This window comes from Salvelinus sp. IW2-2015, linkage group LG13 (genome assembly GCF_002910315.2).
Source record: "Salvelinus sp. IW2-2015 linkage group LG13, ASM291031v2, whole genome shotgun sequence".
Lineage (NCBI taxonomy): Eukaryota > Metazoa > Chordata > Actinopteri > Salmoniformes > Salmonidae > Salvelinus > Salvelinus sp. IW2-2015.
Genome location: NC_036853.1, coordinates 42180948 through 42207526, shown reverse-complemented (window position 1 = coordinate 42207526; position 26579 = coordinate 42180948). Strand labels below are relative to the sequence as shown.

The 26579-nt window shown below is 42.4% G+C and overlaps 1 protein-coding gene across 8 annotated transcripts in view; it reads right to left on the bottom strand.

Moving 5' to 3' along the window:
• Positions 1 to 25147, bottom strand: part of LOC111971506 (serine/threonine-protein kinase BRSK2-like) — a 35230-nt gene extending 10083 nt beyond the window's left edge. The window contains exons 1-18 of one of the 8 annotated variants that reach the window (XM_023998307.2): positions 23728 to 25147; positions 22314 to 22408; positions 21688 to 21773; positions 18630 to 18770; positions 15620 to 15736; positions 15488 to 15521; positions 15296 to 15364; positions 15064 to 15210; positions 14749 to 14780; positions 14130 to 14294; positions 13438 to 13535; positions 12873 to 13035; positions 6340 to 6400; positions 5167 to 5764; positions 2389 to 2437; positions 2019 to 2142; positions 1556 to 1766; positions 1061 to 1150 (exon numbers count right to left, since the gene is read on the bottom strand). In XM_023998307.2, the coding sequence (XP_023854075.1) occupies positions 1061 to 1150; positions 1556 to 1766; positions 2019 to 2142; positions 2389 to 2437; positions 5167 to 5764; positions 6340 to 6400; positions 12873 to 13035; positions 13438 to 13535; positions 14130 to 14294; positions 14749 to 14780; positions 15064 to 15210; positions 15296 to 15364; positions 15488 to 15521; positions 15620 to 15736; positions 18630 to 18770; positions 21688 to 21773; positions 22314 to 22408; positions 23728 to 23815 (2368 nt within the window). In that variant the 5' untranslated portion in view covers positions 23816 to 25147. Of the gene's footprint in view, positions 1 to 1060; positions 1151 to 1555; positions 1767 to 2018; positions 2143 to 2388; positions 2438 to 5166; positions 5765 to 6339; positions 6401 to 12872; positions 13036 to 13437; positions 13536 to 14129; positions 14295 to 14748; positions 14781 to 14907; positions 14955 to 15063; positions 15211 to 15295; positions 15365 to 15487; positions 15522 to 15619; positions 15737 to 18629; positions 18771 to 21687; positions 21774 to 22313; positions 22409 to 23727 lie in introns of those variants that run through there. The other 7 variants (XM_070446285.1, XM_023998308.2, XM_070446286.1 and 4 more) reach the window with 7 other exon arrangements.
• Between the last annotated feature and the right edge of the window lie 1432 nt (positions 25148 to 26579).

Genomic DNA, 26579 nt, shown 5'->3' with positions numbered 1-26579 from the left:
CTCGGTTTCAGTGAAAGGCCTGTACAGCCATGATACAAGATACACAACCCCATTCATAAAAACATGAACACATAAACATAGATGAAGCTTGTAAAGCTGTTTCCAATGCTGTGTTACATTACATCTGTCCAGATCCCGTCCCTGAGTCACAGCGTCGTCTCCCAGACCAGCTTCAGAGCAGAGTATAAGTCCTCTGGTGGCCCCTCCGTCTTCCAGAAAGCCTGTTAAGTTCCAGGTGGACATTGCCTTCTCTGAGGGGAGAAGGGCAGAGAAAGGGAACAGAGCCGAGAGGGAAGGAAAGAGGAGAATGGCATCTACAGTGTGACTTTCACCTCATATCAGGTAGTGGTTCCCAAACTTGTTTGTGTTACAGTAAGGCTTTTTTTCAATTGTTCTTGCAACCAACCAAGCGGCAAATCCTAACTTTCACGTAAGACGTATGTCACTTAGTATGCATTTGATTTCAATGGGAGTAGGATTTTCAAGTGAAAATGGACTTAAGCGGAAGGTATGATTTGCTTGAAGTACAGTTAATTTAGTCTATGATACATTTATTGGCAAAAATGTGTAATCAGTGTTTGTAACTAATGTTTGGCATATTTTATCCTATATAATATATCCCCAACATATACCACAAAACTGTCAAGACGGTTAACAGAACTCATTATACATGTAGTAATTAATCTAAAATAGTATGCGGAGCAGTGTATACCTTGACTGAGTGTTTCTTTCCCTTAGGTCCAGTCGCAGGTTCAAGAGAGGTGGAAACGATTCAACCCAGCTACTTAGTACTCATGATCAGCCATCTGTGCAGGCACTGGTGGTGGGTCCCTCCACACATGAAGCACACTCCCACTGCCCCCTATCCCTGCGTCACCACGCTCACACTTCTCGCCCCGGTCCCCGCCTCCTTCCGAACGTCGGGAGTTTTGCCGGGTCGGGGTGCCGGGCGGACGCGAGGTCAGCTGCCCATTCTTCTCATCTGGGGAGAAAAAGATAAAAAGACATGAGTTTGATGAAGACAGAGATATAAATAGTGTGTGTGTGTGAGGGGACCCACCAGCCAGTGCCTGCACAGATGGCTGATCATGAGTACTAAGTAGCTGGGCTTGAATCGTTTCCACCACTCTCTTGAACCTGCGACTTGGACCTAAGGAGAAAGAAACACTCAGTCAAGGTATACACTGCTCCGCATCAATATTTTAGATTAATTACCTACATGTATAATGAGTTCTGTTAACCGTCTTGACAGTTTTGTGGTATATGTTGGGGATATATTATATAGGATAAAATCATGCCAAACATTAGTTACMAAACACTGATTACACATTTTTGCCAATAAATGTATCATAGACTAAATTAAACTGTAACTTCAAGCAAATCATACCTTCCGCTTAAGTCACATTTTCACTTGAAAATCCTACTCCCATTGAAATCAAATGCATAACTAAGTGACAATACGTCTTAAGTGAAAGTTAGGATTTGCCGCTTGGTTGGTTGCAAGAACAATTGAAAAAAGCCTTACTGTAACACAAACAAGTTTGGGAACCACTACCTGATATGAGGGTGAAAGTCACACTGTAGATGCCATTCTCCCTCTTTCCTTCCCTCTCGGCTCGTTCCCTTTCTCTGTCCCTCTCTCCCTCAGAGAAGGCAATGTCCACCTGGAACTTAACAGGCTTCTGGAAGACGGAGGGGCCACCAGAGGACTTATACTCTGCTCTGAAGCTGGTCTGGGAGACGACGCTGTGACTCAGGGACGGGATCTGGACAGATGTAATGTAACACAGCATTGGAAACAGCTTTACAAGCTTTCCATCTATGTTTATGTGTTCATGTTTTATGAATGGGGTTGTGTATCTTTGTATCATGGCTGTACAGGCCTTTCACTGAAACCGAGTAGGGGAAGGTACAGAGGAGAGGAGAGTAGGGGAAGGTACAGAGGAGAGGAGAGAGTGGTCAGAGAGAGATAGAGAGGAAGAATGAGTGAGGATTTTCGGATAGACAGAGATACTCACCGACAAGAAGGCATGGACTATATCAGCTTTGATGGAACTAAGCGGTTTGTCTCTAATGACAACAAATATCTGTTCCTCCTTTTCCAGGCTGATGAAGTTCCCAAACCACGACTTCTTGGCCAGCCTGCCAGTCAGAAGCAACAGTCATATAGTAATATTTTTTAAGAATCTACATTTCAAATGTTAAATAGAGGTGCTTTTATAAGCATTTATAATGTCTTATTCAAGGAAGTTGATTTAAAGTTTTACCTAAACATGCAGCATAGAAACGTGCTACAGGCTAGCAGATAGCATTTTACATGACAGGCAGAACAGTCATTCTGATGGATATAGATAGACTAACTGTGTATGTCTAGGATTATCTACTTACTCTGGGCTTGATTCTGGAGTTAGACTGGACATGTCCTCCGGTGTTGGAACTACAGGAGAACAAAAGGAGAGAGATGGAGAGAAAGAAAGGAGAGATGGGGGAGTTTATATATAGAGGGAAAGATAGAAAAATAAGGAGAAAGAGAGAGGGTGGGGAGGGAGAGAGTAGAGTGGTGGAGAGGGGGAAGTAGAACTTGATAACACCACTTGATGAGGTTCAGTTTCATTGATTTAATGACTAATCTGTCTAATTAATTTGAGCACCGTACAGTACACTACGGTCCTTCTGCAATGGTAGAAGAGACTGTGGCTACTTTGAGAACAGAATATGCACATACTAGTAATAATGTTTACATACTGTTTTACACAATTCATATGTATTTACTGTCCTGGCTCATCCTATATACAGTGCTTTCAGAAAGTATTCACACCCCTTGACTTTTTCCACATTTTATTGTATTACAGCTTGAATTTAAAATGGATTAAATATCTATTTTTTTTTACTGGCCTACACACAATACCCCGTAGTGTCAAAGTTAAATTATGTTTAGACATTTTTACAAATGAATACAAAATTAAAAGCTGAAATGTCTTGACTCAAGGAATCAACCCCTTCCTTTTGGCAAGCCTAAATTGTCACACACACTGATGTTACACCTGTCTTTGTGATGGTCTCCACCCCCCTCCAGGTGTCGCCCATCTTCCCCATTATCCACTGTGTATTTATACCTGTGTTCTCTGTTTGTCTGTTGCCAGTTCGTCTTGTTTGTCAAGTCAAACAGTGCGTTTGTTCTCACCTCCTGTTTTTCCCAGTCTCTTTTTCTCACCATCCTGGTTTTGACCCTTGCCTGTCCTGACTCTGAGCCTGCCTGCCTGACCCCTGAGCCTGCCTGCCGACCTGTACCTTTGCCCCACCTCTGGATTATTGACCTCTGCCTACCCTGAGCCTGTCTGCCGTACGGTACCGTTGCCCCACCTCTGGTTTACTGACCCCTGCCAGCCTTGACCTGTCTATTGCCTGCCCCTGTTGGATTATTAAACCATTGTTAATTCGACATTGTCTGCATCTGGGTCTCACCTTCATACCTGATATAAATAAGTTCAGGAGTAAAAATGTGCTTAACTCACATAATAAGTTGCATGGACTCACTCTGTGTGCAACAACAGTGTTTAACATGATTTTTGAATGACTACCTCATCTCGGTACCCTACACATACAGATACATCCCTGGTCTTTGGTTGAATCTGTGTTTGAATTCACTGCTCGACTGAAGGACCTTCTTCAGTCGAGCAGTGAATTTCAAACACAGATTCAACCAAAGACCAGGGATGTTTCCCAAGCCTCACAAAGGGCACCTAATGGTAGATGGGTTAAAAAAAAGCAGACATAGAATATTCCTTTGAGCATGGTGAAATTATTAATTACACTTTGGATGGTGTATCAATACACAGATTGACTACAAAGATACAGGCATCCTTCCTTACTCAATTGAAAGATATGAAGGAAATCGCTTAGGGGATTTCACCATGAGGCCAATGGTGACTTTAAAACAGTTAGAGTTTAATGGCTGTGATAGGAGAAAACTGGGGATGGATGAACAACGTTGTAGTTACTACACAATACTAACCTAATTGAAGCCTGTACAGAATTTTTTTTTAATTCCAAAATATTTGCAACAAGGAACTAAAGTAATACTACAAAAAGTGTTTGGGGCAAATCCAATATAACACATTACTGAGTACGACTCCATATTTTCAAGCAAATTGGTGGCTGCATCATGTTATGGGTATGCTTGTAATCATTAAGGACTGAAGAGTTTCAGGATAAAAAAAAAGAAACGGAATGGCACTAAGCACAGGTGAGAACCTAGTTCAGTCTGCTTTCCACCAGACACTGGAAGATGAATTCACCTTTCAGAAGGACAATAACATAAAAACACAAGGCCAAATCTAAACTGGAGTTGCTTACCAAAAAGACCGTGAATGTTCTTGAGTGGGCGAGTTACAGTTTTGACTTAAATCTGCTTGAAAATCTATGGCAAGACTTGAAAATGGTTGTCTAGCAATGATCAACAATTAACTGGACAGAGCTCGAAGAATTTAGAAAATAATGATAGACAAATGTTGTACAATCCAGGTGTACAAAGCTATTTAGAGACTTACCCAGAAAGACTCACTTGTAATCACTGCCAAAGGTGATTCTAACACTCATGGGTGTGAATAGTTATTTTAAATTGAATTGAAAAAAATGTCTAAAATACTTTTTCACTTTGTCAGTATGTGTTATTATTGGTAGATGAGTGCACAAATAAAAACATTTAATACATTTTGAATTCAGGCTGTAACAACAAAATGTGGAATAAGTCAAGGGATATGATTACTTTCTGAAGACACTAACTACTGATGTACACACCTTTCCTATTCATATACTGTCCATACACACCACTATATACTTAAATATTTATATTCATTGCTCGTTCTGAAATTAATTTTTTTATTTTGGGGATTTGTGTGTATTGTTAGGTATACTGCACTGTAACTAATTGATTTGATTGAAAATATGAATCACAATGCATATAATTGTTTATATCATATAATTTACTTTAGATATCAAGGTTTGGCCCAAATCTGTTTTGAGTCCAAATGAAATGAAATACATTGAATTGCCAAATTTCTGAATTGAAATAGAATTGACCTCTCCCCGTGCAGTTTGCCAATAACCCGTCCCACTCTCATACTACAGCTTGCACACACTCCCCCCCCTCTCTCTCTCTCTCACCCTGCAGTTTGCGTCGGTGGAAGCGTGGCGATCCCAGCAGGTTGTTCTTAAAGGAGTTGAGGCGTGTCCTCCAGTGGGCGGAGCTACTGGCGGCCATCCCCCCGCTGCCTCCAGGGCTGGAGGGCGGGGTTAGGGAGAGGGATCCGCCCCCGCCCACACCCCCGCCGCCTCCCTCCGCCCGCGAGGAGGAGGAGGACGAGGAGGAGGAGGGAGGGGTGGGCGGGGGGTGCTGGGGGTGGTGGACGGGGGTTCCCAGGGGGGTGGGGAGTGGAGACCCCTGAGGGGTGACCTGTGGCACAGGGGCAGAGTTAGGATAGACGTTCTTAGTGACCAACTTAAAGACGGAGGGGGCGGGGAAAAAGAAGCGAGGGATGGGGGAGAGGATGGGTGAGGGGGGAGTTTGGAGAGGTAGTGACTTCATGGACTGGAGGTGAGGGCGATCGGAGAGCCCTTTGGAGGGCAGAGTCTGGGTTTTGGGGTCAGGCACGGTCGTCCGTGGTGACGGCCGGGGAGTGGTGGCACTTCCTGGTTTGGGGTCTTTGGAGTGGGTGGTGGAGGCGGAGGTGACTTCTGATTGGCTGAAAGTGAAAACTGGGCTCTGATGCGTGGGAAGAGAAAGGACAGAGAGATGGAGAGGAAGGAAGGAGGGAAGGAAAGATGAAGAGAGCAATGGTCATGAGTTATGATTTATGAATATACTATAGACTTCTGATTGTACTTACATTTCTAATTGTAGGGATTTATCAAATGAATATTCTGTTATTCATCTTATGTAAATTTAATAGCATCCATTTTGAATAAAGGTCCAGAGACCCTTTCAATTTGAGGGCTAATATGTGATCGTATCGGTGTGTGCCTCTATTTGGAATGTGTATGTGTGTGTGTGTGTCTCTAGTGTCTGTTATGGGTAATGGCTCAGAATGGGACAGTATGAGGGTGATGGACAGTCTCAGAACAGTTACAATTACACTTCAGTACAGAGAAACACAATCAAATCACAGTAGTGTAGATGTGCAGTAGCACATTTCAACATGAACAAAAGGTAGTCTGTACAAAAATATACTGATATTACAGGTATGGTGTTTTATAAATTCTTCAGTAGAACCACCTCAATAATAATCAGGTAGTGTAAATGTGTCCATTTGTAAAAGAGTTGGCCAAGCATAGACTTACCCTGGGACTGCTGAGAGGACTTGATGAGAGCCCTGTTGAAGCGCCACTGACTGAACGAGACCTGGAGGACAAAAATCCTAGTATCAGAGAACACTGGTACAGTAACACATAGCATAGTCTCCCTTATGGAAAAACCACATGAATTTCACGTGATCTTATGTGAAGTTAATGAGATAACATGTGGCAACGTGATAAAATGAAACTACACGTCACAACATTTCAAAGTTTTCCACATGTGAAAGTGCAAATTCAATTTTCACATTAAAGTTTTTCCACGTGTGAAAATGCAATTCCACATATGGGAGTTTGATTTTCACAATTGAACTATTTACATATGAAAGTGCAAATTTGTTTTTCACATCTGAATCTGCCATTCACATGTGAGGTGAAAACATTTTACTCTTCTCACATGTGAAAGGGTGGTGTTAGCATGTGAACTCTATATTGAATACATGTGAAGAACTGACCTAATGTGCCTCTTATTTTATCCATGTAAAAATGTCAGCTTAATTTCAGCTTCACATTTTTTTTTAAAGGGAAGTAAATAAATGGTATGGGGGTTTTAAGGTAAGTGGTAGGTTGTTGAGCTAAAATGTGTGTCACGGCCCTTCTGCATTGCAGGGGCGGTTCCTCCTGCAGGCAGAGGGTCGTTAGTGATTGGAGCCACCTGGGCTCAGGGTATTTAAACTGCTTCACTAATCACTTTTGTCTCTCTCTCTGCCCCTCCAGGTATGATCCTGTTTTGTTTGTTCCTTTGTAGTTTTACATAGTTTTCACTCAGTCATATTCACACACACAGATTCACGCATCCCTGCACTTTACATACACCCTACATTATGATACTTCCACACCTCATTCCTTTTTCTTTGTTTAAAGTTAGTTTGGTTTAGAATAAAGAACCTTTTTGATTGGCCTATACCTGTTGTTCGTGTCCCCTCATTTTTGTCACAGGCTATGAGCCGGCCTGTGACATGTGTTATAAAAAAAAGGTCACAAATCTTTCATCAATGACAATATGCTTACATTTGACATGTTCACTTAGTACTGACTTTTCAATATGACCCAAGATTGGATTTGAACTCACAACCTCTGGATTACGCTGATCTTGCTACTGCACCAGAGTCTGTAGCAGTCTAAGAAGTCACATACACATTCATTACCTATAATACATTTCTGCACATAGAAAACAAGTGTCATCTGCACTGCTATTTTAGTTATCATTTAATCTGACTTTCTTTCATCATTGATTATAATTTACTTTTTTCAGCAATTTGAGGGTTTTCTGTATAGTTGTCTAATGTTGTGGGGGCATATTATTCTGTTTTAATGTTACTACTGAATATTAAATATAATTCGTTTTTTCTTGACTGTATTATACAAGCTGAGATTTACTTTTAAGGCTCAAAGTGTAGGAATACATGTGAAATCAGTCATTGACACAGACATGGTGGTGTAACAGGAAGATTGTAATACTGTGACACACAGGATCGTGAATACAAATCCTCTAGTGAGGACCTGTTGAAAATAATATACTGTATAAAATAACCATACCACTGTAATCAAGGCAAGTGTGGGAACACTGCAATATTTGTGACATTATCCTATTAACTTTTGTTTGCAGGTCATCAAGTGAAATATCACGAAGTGTTTCCAAAACCACATGGTTTCACATGTGAATAGAATTGTGCATGTGAAATCATGTGCTTTCACTGTGAAATTATGTTTTTTTCCATGACAACATTGGTACAGTACCACATAGTATGGTCCACTAACAGACTACACTAGTACAACACAAAGCATGTATGTATATATACAGTGGGGAGAACAAAGTATTTGATCACTGCCGATTTTGCAGGTTTCCTACTTACAAAGCATGTAGAGGTCTGTAATTTTTATCATAGGTACACTTCAACTATGAGAGACGGAATCTAAAACAAAATCCAGAAAATACATTGTATGATTTTTAAGTAATTAATATTTTGCATTTAATTATTGCATGTACATGAAGTATTTGTATACAATCAGAATAAGCAGGACTATATTTGGTACAGAAACCTTTGTTTGCAATTACAGAGATCATCAGTTTCCTGTAGTTCTTTGACTGTGTTTGCACACACTGCAGCAGGGATTTTTGCCCACTCCTCCCTACAGATCTTTCCCAGATCCTTCAGGTTTCGGGGCTGTCGCTGGGCAATACGGACGTTCAGCTCCCTCCAAAGATTTTCTATTGGGTTCAGGTCTGGAGACTGGCTAGGCCACTCCAGGACCTTGAGATGCTTCTTACGGAGCCACTCCTTAGTTGCCATGGCTGTGTGCTTCGTGTCGTTGTCTTGCTGGAAGACCCAGCCACGACCCATCTTCAATGCTCTTACTGAGGGAAGGAGGTTGTTGGCCAGATCTCGCGATACATGGCCCATCCATTCTCCCCTCAATACGGTGCAGTCGTCCTGTCCCCTTTGCAGAAAAGCATACCCAAAAATGATGTTTCCACCTCCATGCTTCACGGTTGGGATGGTGTTCTTGGGGGTTGTACTCATACTTCTTTTCCTCCAAACACGGCGAGTGGAGTTAGACCAAAAAGCTCTATTTTGTCTCATCAGACCACATGACTTCTCCCATTCTCCTCTGGATCATCCAGATGGTCATTGGCAAACTTCAGACAGGCTCTGGACATTGCACTGCTTAAGCAGGGGGGACTTGCGCTGTGCGCTGCAGGATTTTAATCCATGACGGCGTAGGTGTTACTAATGGTTTTTCTTGAGACTGTGGTCCCAGCTCTCTTCAGGTCATTGACCAGGTCCTGCGTCGTGTAGTTCTTGGCTGATCCCTCACCTTCTCTCATGATATTGATGCCCCACGAGGTGAAATCTTGCATGGAGCCCCAGACGAGGTGATTATCCGTCATCTTGAACTTCTTCCATTTTCTAATAATTGCGGCCAACAGTTGTTTCCTTCTCACCAAGCTACCAGTTCTGCTTGCCCTTTGTCCTGTAGCCTCCCAGCCTTGTGCAGGTCTACAATTTTATCCCTATGTCCTTACACAGCTCTCTGGTCTTGGCCATTGTGGAGAGGTTGGAATCTGTTTGATTGTGTGTGGACAGGTGTCTTTTATCAGGTAACGAGTTCAAAAGCAGTGCAGTTAATACAGGTAATGAGTGGAGAACAGGAGGGCTTCTTAAAGAAAAAACTAACAGGTCTGTGAGAGCCGGAATTCTTACTGGTTGGTAGGTGATCAAATACTTATGTCTTGCAATAAAATGCAAATTAATTACTTAAAAATCATACAATGTGATTTTCTGGATTTTTGTTAAGGTTCTGAATTGTTTTGTAGTATGTACGTCTCTCAGCGTTGAGGAGTGGTACCTATGATATAAATGACAGACCTCTACATGCTTTGTAAGTAGGAAAACCTGCAAAATCGGCAGTGTATCAAATACTTGTTCTCCCCACTGTATATATATATATACACACACACACAGTGCTGTGAAAAAGTATTTGCCCCCTTCCTGATTTCTTTGCACGTTTGTCACACTTAAATGTTTCAGATCAAACAAATTTAAATATTACAAAGATAACCCAAGTAAACACAAAATGYAGTTAAGTGATGATTTTATTTATTAAGGGAAAAAAGCTATCCGAACTCTATGTGAAAAAGTAATTGCCCCCTAAACCTAATAACTGGTTGTGCCACCCTCAGCAGCAACAACTGCAATCAAGCGTTTGCGATAATTGGCAATGAGTCTTTCACATCGCTGTGGAGGAATTTTGGCCAACTCTTCTTTGCAGAATTGTTTTAATTCAGCCACATTGGAGGGTTTTCGAGCATGAGCCCACCTTTAAGGTCACGCCACAGCATCTCAATCGGATTCAAGTCCGGACTTTGACTAGGCCACTCCAAAACCTTCATTTTGTTTTTTAAAGCCATTCAGGAGGTGGACTTGCTGGTGTGTTTTGGATCATTGTCCTGCTGCAGAACCCAAGTGCACTTCAGCTTGAGGTCACAAACTGATGGCCGGACATTCTCCTTCAGGATTTTTTGGTATAGAGCAGAATTCATGGTTCCATCAATCACAGAAAGTCATCCAGGTCCTGAAGCAGCAAAGCAGCCCCAGACATTCACACTACCACCACCATATTTGACTGTTGGAATGATGTTCTTTTTCTGAAATGCCATGTTACTTTTACGCCAGATGTAACGGGACGCACACCTTCCAAAAAGTTCAACTTGTGTCTCATCAATCCACAGAATATTTTCCAAAAAGTTCATCAAGATGTTTTTTGCCAAAAGTGAGACTAGGATTTTTGTCCTCCAGGTCTCGTTCAGTCAGTGGAGCTTCAACAGGGCTCTCATCAAGTCCTCTCAGCAGTCCCAGGGTAAGTCACGCTTGRCCAACTGATCTTATCATGCTTGACCAACTCTTTTACAAATGGACACACATTTACACTACCTGATTATTATTGAGGTGGTTCTACTGAAGAATTTATAAAATACCATACCTGTAATATCAGTTATATTTTTGTACAGACTACCTTTGTTATTTTTGGTCAGCAGTGGTTTTCGCCTTAGAACTGCAGTGGATGCCGTTTTTGCCCAGTCTCTTTCTTATGGTTGAGTCATGAACACTGACCTTAACTGAGGCCTGCAGTTCTTTAGATGATGTTGTGGGTTCTTTCGTGACCTCTTGTGACCTCTTGGATTTCCCTTTTGGGGAAATTTTGGTAGGCCGGCCACTCCTGGGACGATTCACCATTTTCTCCATTTGTGGATAATGGCTCTCACCGCGGTTCGCTTGAGTCCCAAAGCTTTAGAAATGGCTTTGTAACCCTTTCCAGACTGATAGATGTCAATTACTTTGTTTCTCATCTGTTCCTGAATTTCTTTGGCTCACAGCATGATGTCTTGCTTTTTGAGATCTTTTGGCCTACTTCACTTTGTCAGACAGGTTCTATTTAAGTGATTTCTTGATTCAACAGGTCTGGCAGTAATCAGGCTTGGGTGTGGCTAGTGAAATTGAACTCAGCTTTCCAAAAAATGTGATTAACCACATTAAATTCATGATTAAACAAGGGAGGGCAATTACTTTGTCATATAGGGCCATGAAGGTTCGGACAATTTTATTAAGGGAAAAAAGCTATCACTTAACTGAATTTTGTGTTTATTTGGGTTATCTTTGTGTAATATTACAATTTGTTTGATGATCTGAAACATTTAAGTGTGACAAATGTGCAAAAAAATAAGAAATCAGGAAGGGGGCAAATATTTTTTCACAACACTGTATATATGGTGTGCATGTGTGTCTTTATGTGCGACCTGAGTGTGTGTATGTGAGGTTCTTCAAATAGCCACCCTTTGCCTTTGACAGCTTTCCACACTCTTGGCATGCTCTTAACCAGCTTCACTTGGAATGCTTTTCTAACAGTTTTGAAGGAGTCCCTACCTATGCTGAGCACTTGTTGGCTGCTTTTCCTTCACTGTGTTGGGTCATTGTCCTGTTGAAAAACAAATGATACTCCCACTAAGCACAAACCAGATGGGATGGCGTATCGCTGCAGAATGCTGAGGTAGCCATGCTGGTTAAGTGTGCTTTGAATTCAAAATAAATCAGACAGTGTTAACGGCAAAGCACCCCTACACCATAACACCTCCTCCATGCTTACGGTGGGAAATACACATGCGGAGATCATCCGTTCACCCACACCTCGTCTCACAAAGACACGGCGGTTGGAAGCAAAAATCTCCAATTTGGACTCCAGACTAAAGGACAAATTTTCACTGGTCCGTTGCTAATGTCCATTGCTCATGTTTCTTGGCCCATCAAGTCTCTTGTTAATGGTGTCCTTTAGTAGTGATTTCTTTGCAGCAATCCGACCATGAAGGCTTGATTCACACAGTCTCCTCTGAACAGTTGATGTTGAGATGTGTCTGTTACTTGAACTCTGTAAAGCATTTATTTGAGCTGCAATTTCTGAGGGAGGTAACTCATGAATTTATCCTCTGCAGCAGAGGTAACTCTGGGTCTTTACATTCCTGTGGCGGTCCTCATGGGAGCCGGTTTCATCATAGCGCTTGATGGTATTTGCGACTTCACTTGAAGGTTCAAAATTATTGAAAATTTTCATATTGACTGACCTTCATGTCTTAAAGTAACGGACTGTCGTTTCTCTTTGCTTATTTGAGCTGTTCTTTCCATAATATGGACTTGGTATTTTTACCAAATAGGGGCATCTTCTGTATACCCCCCCTTACCTTGTCACAACACAACTGATTGGCTCAAATGTATTAAGGAAAGAAATTCCACAAAATAACTTTTAATAAAGGCACACCTTTTAATTGAAATGCATTCCTCATGAAGCTGGTTGAGAGAACACCAAGAATGTGCAAAGCTGTCATCAAGGCAAAGGGTGGCTATTTGAAGAATAGTTTTGATGTCTTCACTATTATTCTACAACATAGAAAATAGTAAAAATAAAGAAAAACCCTTGAATGAGTAGGTGTTCTAAAACTTTTGACCGGTAGTGTATCTATGTCTAACCTCTGGCTGTGTGCGGAGGTGTCTAGCGCCCTGCGCGTGGGTGTGGGGGAGCCCTGCTCCGTCACACTCAGCACCTCCAGACTCTTCCTCTCCGGCCGGCACCGGCCATGACGGGTCAGCATGGGAGAGTCCACCCGTTTCCTAGGGGGATCTGCTGGGAGACCTTAGAACGGTTAGAATCCAGGTCTCAGAGGTACACAGAACGGTTAAAGCACCTCTAACTTATGAATTTGTTGTACATTTTTGTCACAGGACAATTATTTTGAAGTTTACTTGCAGCTCTTTTATTTTGAAACAGAATCGCCAGATGTTGCTTATTGTTGCTAGCTTCACAGATACCTATCAGTAAGTCCGATTTGGCTAGAAATAGAATGTTCCAAATTATTTCTTAGAATGTTATGTTAGAATAGAATATGAATAGAATGTTTCTGGGAGTGTTCAGAGCACACGGTGGACACTTCGGGGTAATCAGAGTGTCCAATAAGTGTAGGTTAGGAATGTTGTTCCTTTCTAATATATGTTGTCTAAAGGTTTTCTAATGTTGTCTAAAGGTTTTCTTTCTAACCTATATCGTTCCTGGGCGGCAGGTCTTCGTCCTCACAGCTGGGGTAACGCTCTTTCCTGTCCAAGAGGAGGTAGTAGATCATCTTCTCCTGGTTGTCTCTTGGAAAACGAGAGAGAGAGCGAGAGAGAGAGAGAGAGCGAGAGATCGTAAGAGACATTCAGGGATTGAAAAAGAGTGTTGCGATATCTAGGGTTAATATCTGAACAGAATATAATTGTTTTATTAACAATAACGAAACAGTTGTAGTAGTATAGTTACAGCATGAATAGTTCACTCAGAACTAGAGCATAATGTGAATGTGAGAGTTGGAGGGACAACAGTAGAAGGAGAAAGAGCCATTGTTAATATCTTTGGTCATGTTTATGCTTTGCCAGAGTGATGTAACATTTGACGTGCCAAAAAAGCAGATTAGATTGGTCAGTCAGTCAAGAGAGAGAGAGATTAAAAAGAGGAAGAGGAAGACCCTGTCCAAACACTCCACAAAGTCCTATTTCCAAAGGTCAGATTACCTTTACTTTATCCTATTCCTACTTCTAATAAAGAGGTGCCAGAGACACTAAGAGAGAGATCAATAGTTCGTTTCCACAGCAACCAGTGAATGGTGACACTACAGGGGCCACATCAAGGGACACTCATCGCAGGTCCCGGGTCAGCTTTCCCCAGTCTCTAAAAGCACCCAAGACAGTACTCACTCCTCACACTGCAGGTCCTGGGTCAGTTTTCCCCGGTCTCTGAAGCAGCCCAGAGAGTGCATGCTGTCCAGTACATCGGGGTCCAGCTCTGTCAGCGACACAATCCTCTTCACACACACACGCCTGGGAGGAGGCTGCTCCGGACACGGCTCGTTACGACCACCACTGACAAGGGAGAAATATGGAAAGGGGGAAAGAGATAGTGTGAAAAGAGAGATAGATCGAGATAGAAAGACAAATGGAGGGGAGAGAGTACAGATGAGTGAAGAGTTCCGTGAACAAGGTCACATACACAAGCAACTCAACTGACTGTTTCTTTTATTCTTCTATTCAGAGAGAAGACAATGATACGTTTTTTAAATTTAACCTTTTTTTAACTAGGCAAGTCAGTTAAGAACAAATTGTTATTTACAATGACTGCCTAGGAACAGTAGGTTAACCGCCTTGTTCAGGGGCAGAACGACAGATTTTTACCTTGTCAGCTCAGGGATTTGATCTAGCAACCTTTCGGTTACTGGCCCAATGCTCTAACCACTAGGCTACCTGCCTAGTGTCAGAGAAAACCAGCTGTGGGTGAGAAAGTAGCGAAAATAGAGTAGAATGGGATGAGTGTACTTACAGATACCAGGAGTGTTTTTGTATTGCTTCTAGCTGTAAGAGAACACAGACACAGTCAGTTAGTTACCTAAACAGAACACAGAGTACTCCTACATCTAGTCAGTACCGTGAGTCTCTCCCCCCCCACCCTTTTTTCCCCCTCTCCTCCCCTCTCCCATACCGTGAGTCTCCTGTCAGGGTTGACCTCGATCATGCCTTTGAGCAGGGCCTGGCTCTCCTTCGCCCCATCATCATCCTCCCTCTCTCCATAATCCCCTTCCCTCTCCTCTCTCCCTTCCACCATCCTCACCCTCTATCCCCCTCTCCTCCCCCATACCGTGAGTCTCTTGTCAGGGTTGACCTGGATCATTCCTTTGAGCAGGGCCTGGCAGTCTGGGGGGATGAAGTGGGGCATGTGGAACACCCCACTCTTCACCTTCTCAAGGAGCTGACGCAGGTTGTCATGGTCAAAGGGTAGAGCTCCCTACACACACAGGAAAGGAGAAAGGGGAGTTACAGAGCGAGAGACAGAGGGGAAGAAAGATGGAGAGAGAGGAAGAGGTTCTTACCACCAGCAGTGCAAAGAGGATAACGCCACAGCTCCATACATCTGCCCTGCGACCATCATACTTCTCCCCCTGCAATACAAGAAGACGGCACTACACTCACTTAGAATAAAATATATTCACTGTTCAATCATACAGTATATACACACACATATTGTAGGTGCATGCACCTTGACAATAACAACAGACACTTACCCTGATAACTTCTGGACATGCATAGTGAGGAGATCTGAAATCATTCAGAAGAAAGAAAATAACGTTCTTAACATTCATAAACATACTGTACATCACTAAGGACACCCGCATGCAGGAACACACAGTACTCACCCACAGCTGGTCTCTAGCAGGCTGTCCCCCACCTGTAGGGAGGCCATGCCGAAGTCAGCTATGCGGATGTTGTTCTTCTCATCCAGGAGCAGGTTCTCAGGCTTCAGGTCTCTATGACTACACACACACACACACACACACACACACACACACACACACACGTTAGAGAAACAGGTCTATTCTCTTCTTTCACTTCTTTTTTTACCTCTCAATCTCTCTAGTTTTAAATAGATTGATTTAAAATTGTGGCTGTGTATACAGTTGAAGTCGGAAGTTTACATACACCTTAGCCAAATGTCGATATAGGACTCGTTTTACTGTGGATACAGATACTTTTGTACCTGTTTCCTCCAGCATCTTCATAAGGTCCTTTGCTGTTATTCTGGGATTGATTTGCACTTTTCCCACCAAAGTACGTTCATATTCTAGGATACAGAATGCRTCTCCTTCCTGAGCGGTATGATGGCTGTGTGGTCCCATGGTGTTTATACTTGCGTACTATTGTTTGTACAGATGAATGTGGTACCTTCAGGCGTTTGGAAATTGCTCCCAAGGATGAACCAGACTTGTGGAGGTCTACAATTTTTTTTCTGACGTCTTGGGCTGATTTCTTTTGATTTTCCCATGATGTCAAGCAAAGAAGCACTGAAATTGAAGGTAGGCCTTGAAATACATCCACAGGTACACCTCCGATTGACTCAAATGATGTCACTTAGCCTATCAGAAGCTTCTTTTTCTGGAATTTTCCAAGCTGTTTAAAGGCACAGTCAACTTCTGACCCACCTGAATTGTGATACAGTGAATTATAAGTGAAATAATCTGTCTGGAAATAATTGTTGGTAAAATTACTTGTGTCATGCACAAAGTAGATGTCCTAACCGACTTGCCAAAACTATAGTTTGTTAACAAGAATTCAACCACTTGTGGAGTGGTTGAAAAACRAGTTTTAATGACTCCAACCTAAGTGTATGTGAACTTCCGACTTCAACTGCATGCAGTTGAAAATAAAGGGAACACTTAAACAACACAATGTAACTCCAAGTCAATCACACTTCTGTGAAATCAACCTGTCCACTTAGGAAGCAACACTGATTGACAATAAATTTCACATGCTGTTGTGCAAATGGAATAGACAACAGGTGGAAATTATAGGCAATTAGCAAGACACCCCCAATAAAGGAGTGGTTCTGCAGGTAGGTGGTGACCACAGACCACTTCTCAGTTCCTATGCTTCCTGGCTGATGTTTTGGTCACTTTTGAATGCTGGCGGTGCTTTCACCGCTCTAGTGGTAGCTCTAGTGGTAGCATGAGACGGAGTCTACAACCCACACAAGTGGCTCAGGTAGTGCAGCTCATCCAGGATGGCACATCAATGCGAGCTGTGGCAAGAAGGTTTGCTGTGTCTGTCAGCGTAGTGTCCAGAGCATGGAGGCGCTACCAGGAGACAGGCCAGTACATCAGGAGACGTGGAGGAGGCCGTAGGAGGGCAACAACCCAGCGCAGGACCGCTACCTCCGCCTTTGTGCAAGCGCCACTGGCGCCCTGTGCTCTTCACAGATGAAAGCAGGTTCACACTGAGCACATGTGACAGACGTGACAGAGTCTGGAGACGCCGTGGAGAACGTTCTGCTGCCTGCGACATCCTCCAGCATGACCGGTTTGGTGGTGGGTCAGTCATGGTGTGGGGTGGCATTTCTTTGGGGGCCGCACAGCCCTCCATGTGCTCGCCAGAGTAGCCTGACTGCCATTAGGTACCGAGATGAGATCCTCAGACCCCTTGTGAGACCATATGCTGGTGCGGTTGGCCCTGGGTTCCTCCTAATGCAAGACAATGCTAGACCTCATGTGGCTGAGTGTGTCAGCAGTTCCTGCAAGAGGAAGGCATTGATGCTATGGACTGGCCCGCTGTTCCCCAGACCTGAATCCAATTGAGCACATCTGGGACATCATGTCTCGCTCCATCCACCAACGCCACGCTGCACCACAGACTGTCCAGGAGTTGGCGGATGCTTTAGTCCAGGTCTGGGAGGAGATCCCTCAGGAGACCATCCGCCACCTCATCAGGAGCATGCCCAGGCGTTGTAGGGAGGTCATACAGGCACGTGGAGGCCACACACACTACTGAGCCTCATTTTGATTTGTTTTAAGGACATTACATCAAGTTACAGCCTGTAGTGTGGTTTTCCACTTTGAGAGTGACTCCAAATCCAGAGTTCCATGTGTTGATAAATTTGATTTCCATTGATAATTTTTGTGTGATTTTGTTGTCAGCACATTCAACTATGTAAAGAAAAAAATATTTAATAAGAATATTTCATTCATTCAGATCTAGGATGTGTTATTTTAGTGTTCCCTTTATTTTTTTGAGCAGTGTATATGGCTCTGACCATATAGAGTGGCTTTGTATACACTGACTTATCAGTTGAATCCAGGTGAAAGCTATGATCCCTTATTGATCTCACTTGTTAAACCCACTTCAATCAGTGTATATGGGGAGACAGGGGAGACAAGAAGGATTTTTAAGTATTGAGACAACTGAGACATGGATTGTGTAGATGTGCCATTCAGAGGGTGAATGGGCAAGACAAGATTTAAGCGCTTTTGAACGGGGTATGGTAGTAGGTGCCAAGCACCCTGGTTTGAGTGTTTCAAGACCTGGAAAGCCTTTCTGGGGTTTTCACGCTCAACAGTTCCCCCTGTGAATCATGAATGGTTCACCACCCAAAGGACATCCAGCCAACTCGACGCAACTGTGGGAAGCATTGGAGTCAACATGGGCCAACATCCCTGTCGAATGCTTTCGACACCTTGCAGAGTCCATGCCCATACGAATTGAGGCGGTTCTGAGGGAGGTGCAACTCAATAAGAAAGGTGTTCCTAATGTTTGGTATACTCAGTGTTAATCGTAATATAAAGTATATTGCTGTATATACTGCATTGCTGTAGTGTCTGACCATCGAGTGGCTGTGTATATATTGCTGTACACAGTATATATGCTGTAGTGTCTGACCATATAGAGTGGCTGTGGCAAAAGTCAAGCGCTGAGATGATCTGTCTGAAGAACTTCCTGGCCTCTTTAGGTGTCAGTCTGCCCTTCTTCACCAGGTAGTCAAATAACTCTCCTCCTGAGACATGCTCCAACACCAGATACCTGGGAGAGGGGGATAGGGAGGGAGGGAGGTAGGTAGGGATAGAAAAAAGGGGGGGTGATTGAAGGAAGTGGGAGAGAGAATGACAGGGAGGGAGGGATCAAATGCTGTATGTTCAAGCTATATACCCACTGTACATGCTCATACATACACTCATGCACTCTGATGTGTACATGCTTGAACATAGTCCTGTATAGGCCTGTTCATATGCTCACACTTTCAGTACAGCACCAATTATCACTCACACACAATCATGCGCGCACACACATACAGTTGAATTCGGAAGTTTACGTACACTTTAGCCAAATATATTTAAACTCAGTTTCACAATTCCTGAAATTTAATCCTCATAAAAATTCCCTGTCTTAGGTCCGTTAGGATCCCCACTTTATTTTAAGAATGTGAAATGTCAGAATAATAGTAGAGAGAATAATTTATTTCAGCATGTATTTCTTTCATCACATTCCCAGTGGGTCAGAAGTTTACATACACTCAATTAGTATTTGGTAGCATTGCCTTTAAATTGTTTAACCTTTCTGGCGCAGGCAGTCCGCTAGCGACCCATCTCGACACCATCCGGTGAAATTGCAGAGCACCAAATTCAAAATACAGAAATAGTCATAACAAACATTCATAAAAATACAAGTGTTACACATCGGTTTAAAGATTAACTTCTTGTTAATCCAGCCGCTTTGTCAGATTTCAAAAAGGCTTTACGGCGAAAGCATACCATGCGATTATCTGAGGACAGCGCCCCGCTTACAAAAGCATAAACATTTTCCAACCAAATAGAGGAGTCACGACAGTCAGAAATAGCAATAAAATTAATCACTTACCTTTGAAGATCTTCATCTGGTTGCAGTCACAAGAGTCCCAGCTACACAATACATGTTTGTTTTGTTCGATAAAGTCCCTCTTTATATCCCAAAAGCTCAGTTTTGTTGGCGCGTTTTGTTCAGTAATCCACTGGCTCAAAGGCGGTCAAAACATGCAGACGAATACATCCTCATAGTACCGGTAAAGTTCGTCGAAACATGTCAAACGATGTTAATAATTAATCCTCACGTTGTCAATTGTCTAAATAATCGATAATATTTAAACCGGACAATAGCGTATTCAATAGAAAGGAAAAACAACAAAGGGCGAGCACTTGGTCATGCGCGCAAACCAGCACTGCATGATTCTACAGTCCACTGACAGAAAGGTCTCATTCTTCTTCATTTTTCAGAAAACAAGCCTGAAACAATGTCTAAAGACTGTTGACGTCTAGTGGAAGCCATAGGAACTGCAATCTTGGAGTGTTTTCTATCCAAATATACCAATTATATGCATATCCGAGCTTCTGGACCTGAGTAACAGGCAGTTTACTTTGGGCACGCTTCTCATCCAGACGTCAAAATACTGCCCCCAAGCCAAAAGAAGGGTCAAACGTTTCGGGTAGCCTTCCACAAGCTTCCCACAATAAGTTGGGTGAATTTTGGCTCATTCCTCCTGACCGAGCTGGTGTAACTGAGTCAGGATTGTAGGCCTCCTTGCTCGCACATGCCTTTTCAGTTCTGCACAGATTTTCTATGGGATTGAGGTCAGGGCTTTGTGATGGCCGCTCCAATACCTTGACTTTGTTGTCCTTAAGCCATTTTGCTACAACTTTGGAAGTATGCTTGGGGTCATTGTCCATTTGGAAGACTCATTTGCGACCAAGCTTTAACTTCCTGACTGATGCCTTGAGATGTTGCTTCAATATATCCATATAATTTTCCTTCCACATGATGCCATCTAGTTTGTGAAGTGCACCAGTCCCTCCTGCAGCAAAGCACCCCCACAATATGATGCTGCCACCCCCTGTTCTTCACGGTTGGGATGGTGTCCTTTGGCTTGCAAGCGTCCCCCTTTTTCCTCCAAACATAACGATGGTCATTATGGCCAAACAGTTCTATTTTTGTTTCATCAAACCAGAGGACATTTCTCCAAAAAGTATGATATTTTTCCCCATGTGCAGTTGCAAACCGTAGTCTGGCTTTTTCATGGCGGTTTTGGAGCAGTGGCTTCTTCCTTGCTGAGTGGCCTTTCAGGTTATGTCGATATAGGACTCGTTTTACTGTTTATATAGATACCTTTGTACCCGTTTCCTCCAGCATCTTCACAAGGTCCTTTGCTGTTGTTCTGGGATTGATTTGCACTTTTTGCACCAAAGTATGTTCCTCAATAGGAGACAGAACGCATCTCCTTCCTGAGCGGTATGACGGTTGCGTGGTCCCATGGTGTTTATACTTGCGTACTATTGTTTGTACAGATGAACGTGGTACCTTCAGGCGTTTGGAAATTGCTCCCAAGGATGAACCAGACTTGTGGAGTTTTTTCTGACATCTTGTCTGATTTCTTTTGATTTTCCCATGATGTTAAGCAAAGAGGCACTGAGTTTGAAGGTAGGCCTTGAAATACATCCACAGGTACACCTCCAATTGACTCAAATTATGTCAATTAGCCTATCAGAAGCTTCTAAAGCCATGACATCTTTTTCTGGAATTTTCCAAGCTGTTTAAAGGCACAGTCAACTTAGTGTCTGTAAACTTCTGACCACTGGAATTGTGATACAGTGAATTATAAGTGAAATAATCTGTCTGTAAACAATTGTTGGTAAAATTACTTGTGTCATGCACAAAGTAGATGTCCTAACCAACTTGCCAAAACTATAGTTTGTTAACAAGAAATTTGTGGAGTGGTTGAAAAACGAGTTTTAATGACTCCAACCTAAGTGTATGTAAACTTCCAACTTCAGCTGTACATGCATGCACGCACTTACGCACATACATACACAGACATACACACAGTATATTATTGAGTTTTAGTACAGTACAAGAGACAGGCAGAAAGAGAGGGAGAAAGAGTGTGAGTGAGAAAAGAGCATAATATACTTACAGGTACTTGTTATTCTCATAAACATCATGCAGCTTCAGCACATGAGGGTGCTCTATTAGTTTTAGAATAGCTATCTCCCTCTCCACCTGGAGATAGAGAAAGAGAGCAAGAGATAGGGAGAGAGAGAGAGAGAGAGAGAGAGCGAGGAGATAAAGATAGCAGGAGCAAGAGGGGAAGAGATAGAGAGAGGGAGAGAGAGAGCGAGCGAGAGTGTGTCAGTGAGTGAATGTGACAGAGAGTTTGTATACACACGGTTCATAGCCTATACACACGGTGCATAGCCTATACACACCTCAAATAACCCAGAAGTAGAATACAAAGAAGAACCAAAGAGGAAGAAAAAGCTGATGATATATTGTATATCAATACCTTAATTATTAACGACAGCACGCTGGCTGTCTATATAATGTGCTTCTACAAATGCATATTAGCAGGCTCCTGGCTCTCTCTGTAGGCTACTGGACCTTCAGAAGGACAGACTCAGAGAGCGTCTGAGTCCCAATTTGCACCTTACTCCCTATAAAGTGCACTACTTTTGACCAGCGCCCATGCTCTGGTCAGAAGTAACATATGATGTAGGGAATAGGGTGCCATTTGGGACGCAGGCAGCTTCTCTGGGTTCATACCTTCATAAGGACAGACTCAGACAGCTTCTCTCGGTTCACAATCTTTATGGCCACCTTCTGTCCCGTAATACAGTGGACTCCCAGCTTCACCAAACCTGGGAGAGAGAGGGTGGAGGAGGAGATGGGGGGGAGTGAGAGAAATAGAGAGCGACAAAGACCGAGATAGAGAGAGCAAAATAGAGCAGAAAGAAAGAAAAGCTTTGAGTTTGTCTTGTTTGTTTTAGTTACCTTTATTTTCAACACAGCTCAATTCTCATTAATAACAAGTGAACCAGAACCAGACCATACAGGAGACACAGGTGGAGCATGACCTCACCCATACCATATTGACTTGACTATGCAGAACCTAATGGTCTAATTCAGCGACTGCAGTCTACATCAATCTGTTTACAGTTCAACCAGTTCAATACACTAAGTCTACACCAGCCTGTTTCCAGCACTGACATCTGATACGACAAGTCTACCACTTACTCACCAAAACCTCTATAATAAACCAAGCAATTTCAGTCTTCTCTATCGATTTAAATTCAAATAAGCTGGTCACATTACACAGGTCTAAAAAAGTATACCGAGGGCCAGACTCCCAGACCAGGATTAAGTCTACTCCTAGATTAAAAAGCATGCTCAGTGGAGAAAGTATTGTTTAGTCCAGGAATAGAGAATAGACTTAATCTGGGACTGGTACATCAGCCCTTAATAGATCAGTTCAATCTGCTAGTCCAGTCTCCGCCGTCTAGTAGCCTACTTTACTATGGTGGAGGGTCATTTAACTCCAATATAAAGGTCCGGTTTCCCAGACACAAATTAAACCTAATCCTGGACTAAAAAGCCCTTTCAATAGAGAATGAAGCCCTGGACTAGGCTTAATCTGAACCGGGAAACCATCCTTTATGTTGGAGTTAGTTAGACTTCAGAGCACCAGGAGATAAAAGATAACAAGATCTGCCTGACTGTGTCCACAACTGTACTGCATTGTCAATGAGATCCACACCTCAGAACACATGGATTCATTCATTCATAAAGGACATACACACATACACAAACAAGCAGACACATACATACAACTACTCCCACAATAATATTACATGCAACATTATACACATGTAAAACCTGTGACAGCATGCTTCACATTACTGATCACAGATATTTGTCAATATCAATAATATTGGACATATTGGCCCATTCATGTCAGTTGCTACCACTACTGGAACATACAATCAAATACACACAAATATCAATACTGAGGACATAATGTCCAGGTGCACAAAGAGTGGACTCTTTAGATGACCAATTGTATTTCTCGGCCATATACATAAATAGCTATAGATATGACTATTTTCATCTACCATGCACTAATATTAGCAGCTTTTTCGCGTGATGGTGCGTTTAAAGGGAGCGGTGCAAGTATGCTTACCTGTCTGCCCCTTCCCAAGGGTTTTCTCCAACCGGTAAGGCCCGACGTATTGGGCCGACTGGCCTACGGACAGCTCCTTGCTTGTCATGATGTCCGTGCGTTGAAGGCGAAATTATATGATGATAAGGAGATCAAATCACTGTTGTTTTCAATAAAAATGTATAGCTATCGGTCCTCGGGGTAGAACGGCTCCACAGTAATAGCATTACAGACGCCTAGCGATATTGTCACAGGGAGGAATGGAGAGAGCGGTTGTAGTCGTGATGACAATTTCGTGGCCTATCGTCTAGGCTAAGCTACTCCCATGCACTTGCCTTTTTCTATGCGGTTACCGTTATATAAATTCGGTAAACTCCAGCTTATTATCAACGACCGTGAATCAACTAAACAGGAATTAAATAATGGGATGTTAGAAAGTGGAAGTGAGAAATTCGTAGGGAGATTTTGACAGGTGCATATTTGAGAAGTCCAAAATGATGGCAGTTATTATGAATTACAAGTATTATTAACAATATACGAAATAAAAGTGTCCTATTGTTAATATTAGTACAGGCAGATAGATGTAAGGAGCTGCAATAGCCTATCAAAAATTATTGAATCAGATAGGCTCCATGTAACGGCTAGATTGCACACAATTCTGCACCTCATAGCCTACACCCGTTACTGTCATCAGTGATCCTTATAATAACATACTAACGGCATTTGTAAAGAAATCTTATTATCGTAACATATTTTAGTCTCCCTCCACCTCTTGTTGTCCCATTTTGGTATGTAGACTATCTCTGCTCCGTCCTTTAGGCTATATGAATAGAAATATTCCGTTTTAGCCTCAGAGGGGTGGTTTTCCCAATATCCGGTGCACTCTTCGGATTATCCCAGGGCCTGGTATCAGGAAATAGARGGGAACAGAGCGTCAAAACAGCCACCCTGCTATCCACACCCGTTCGGACTAGCCTACACTTCTTTCAATCTGTATTCTCCAGTCAACGTCTGTCAACAATTTCACCTTGCGTTTCTGTTCAGACCAAAATAATTTTTTCTTTCGAGGAATAATCGTTTTCTCTATTATGTAAAATGCTCGATTGGATGGTTGTAATAAATCGTGGTTCTACAAAAAAGAACAATATTTAGCTGGCGTAGTACTCTCCTCCCTCCCTCTCCTTCTTTCCCTTGCTCTCTCCCTCCCTCGCCGTCTATGGACATATCACAGCATCCCCGTTCGCGCTCCTGCCGCCGCTGGTTTCAAGATTCATCCTTCACCGGCGTCCTTGTGCAGAAAGATGTAGCTTCAGAAGCGATTCGAAAAATATCTGCTTGTCTGTCGAAGTTCTTTGCATCCACAATCCGTCACGGGATAGCCTCCCTTCTGGCCGCAAAACCGTTTAATTTTTTCTCTCCCCTCTTCCTTCTCCTCATCCGATACGGCAGCATCAGCATCCGGGTTCCGCCCCCCGCTCTCTCCTCCACCCCATCCTTTCCTTGTCTGCCTCTCCTTAAAATATTCTCTCCGTCGACTCCTATCCGCTCACCTACTTCTCTTTTCAAACACACCAACTTTTGGGCTGAGGGGGAAACGCATGAAAATACCCTTTTCATCATCTAATGGTGTAAAGAAAAGAAGATACACTTGTTGTTGAATGTTCTTGTAGAATAGAATAGTATAGTATAGAATGACAAACCGATTAATTTACTTCCTTTTAATAGTATTTGTACGTCCCTCTTTGATCCATTTCCACGTCTTTCTTATTTCATCCCAGCACAAAATGTAATACACGCCTTTACTAGTGTTTAACTAAAAGTATGTTTCTCTTGATCTAGCCTATTGATTGGTAAAATCAGACAGATATTATTAATCTCACGTCATTTCTATGACGTGTCTTGTTTCTCTCATTAGATGCAACAACAGTCGTAGCGAATGGATACCAGTAACCATTAATAATAGGCTAATAGGCCTAGCATGTTGTCACACCATCATGCATTGTACAAAGGGCGGCAGTACTTGTTCATGGTCCTGACTTGGCAGAAAGTAACATACAACATGAATTTAATTGCATGATTTAATTAGATTATTTTTGATTGATTTATTGGGCCAATTATTATTATTTGATATGATGGATTTATTATTATAGTGTCTTGCGTCATCCAGATGCCCAGCCCATATATGGGCTTACTATACGACACTAAGCTTATTCAGTGTATCGTTTACAGTGTGTGAATACAATGGTGAAATACATTACATGGACTGACTGCGTCTTTCTATTTCCCAACGCAGTTAAGCCAAAACCACACCCCGTTATTCAGAGAGRGGCGTTCTACTACGCTCCCATTGGCTAGCTAGCGTTGTCTCACTCACTGTCGATCAGCACAGAGACAGTGACCTTCCAAGGTAAGGATGGGAAGTGTAATTTAACAATTAGCTGCTTTAACAATTAGCTGCCTACCGTAATGCAGGCCTATTATTATCATGTTTGGTAACATTTGCCCATGTATTTATTTTCAGAGTTTCAATGAGTTGTAAAATTGTCTCAGAGAACTCTGCTGAATTCCCTCAATTGAAGGTCAGCTAAGTTAACCTAGGCTACTTAACGTTACAAGCTGTTGTAACGTTGTAAAGTTGTTATATTATCATTAGTAGTCAATTATCAGGTAAAAGCATATGCTTATTATTAATAATTTCTCAAATATTTATTAGCTAATCATTCAGTCGAATACGCTATGCTACAGCCATTGAATCTGTCTTTGAGCGTTAAGGGACGTTAATGGCTAGCTCGGTCCACGACGTTATGTTATTATATTTTTCAATCTTAAAAAACAAGGGCAAATGTTATTAATCAGTGACTGAAATTTCGTGC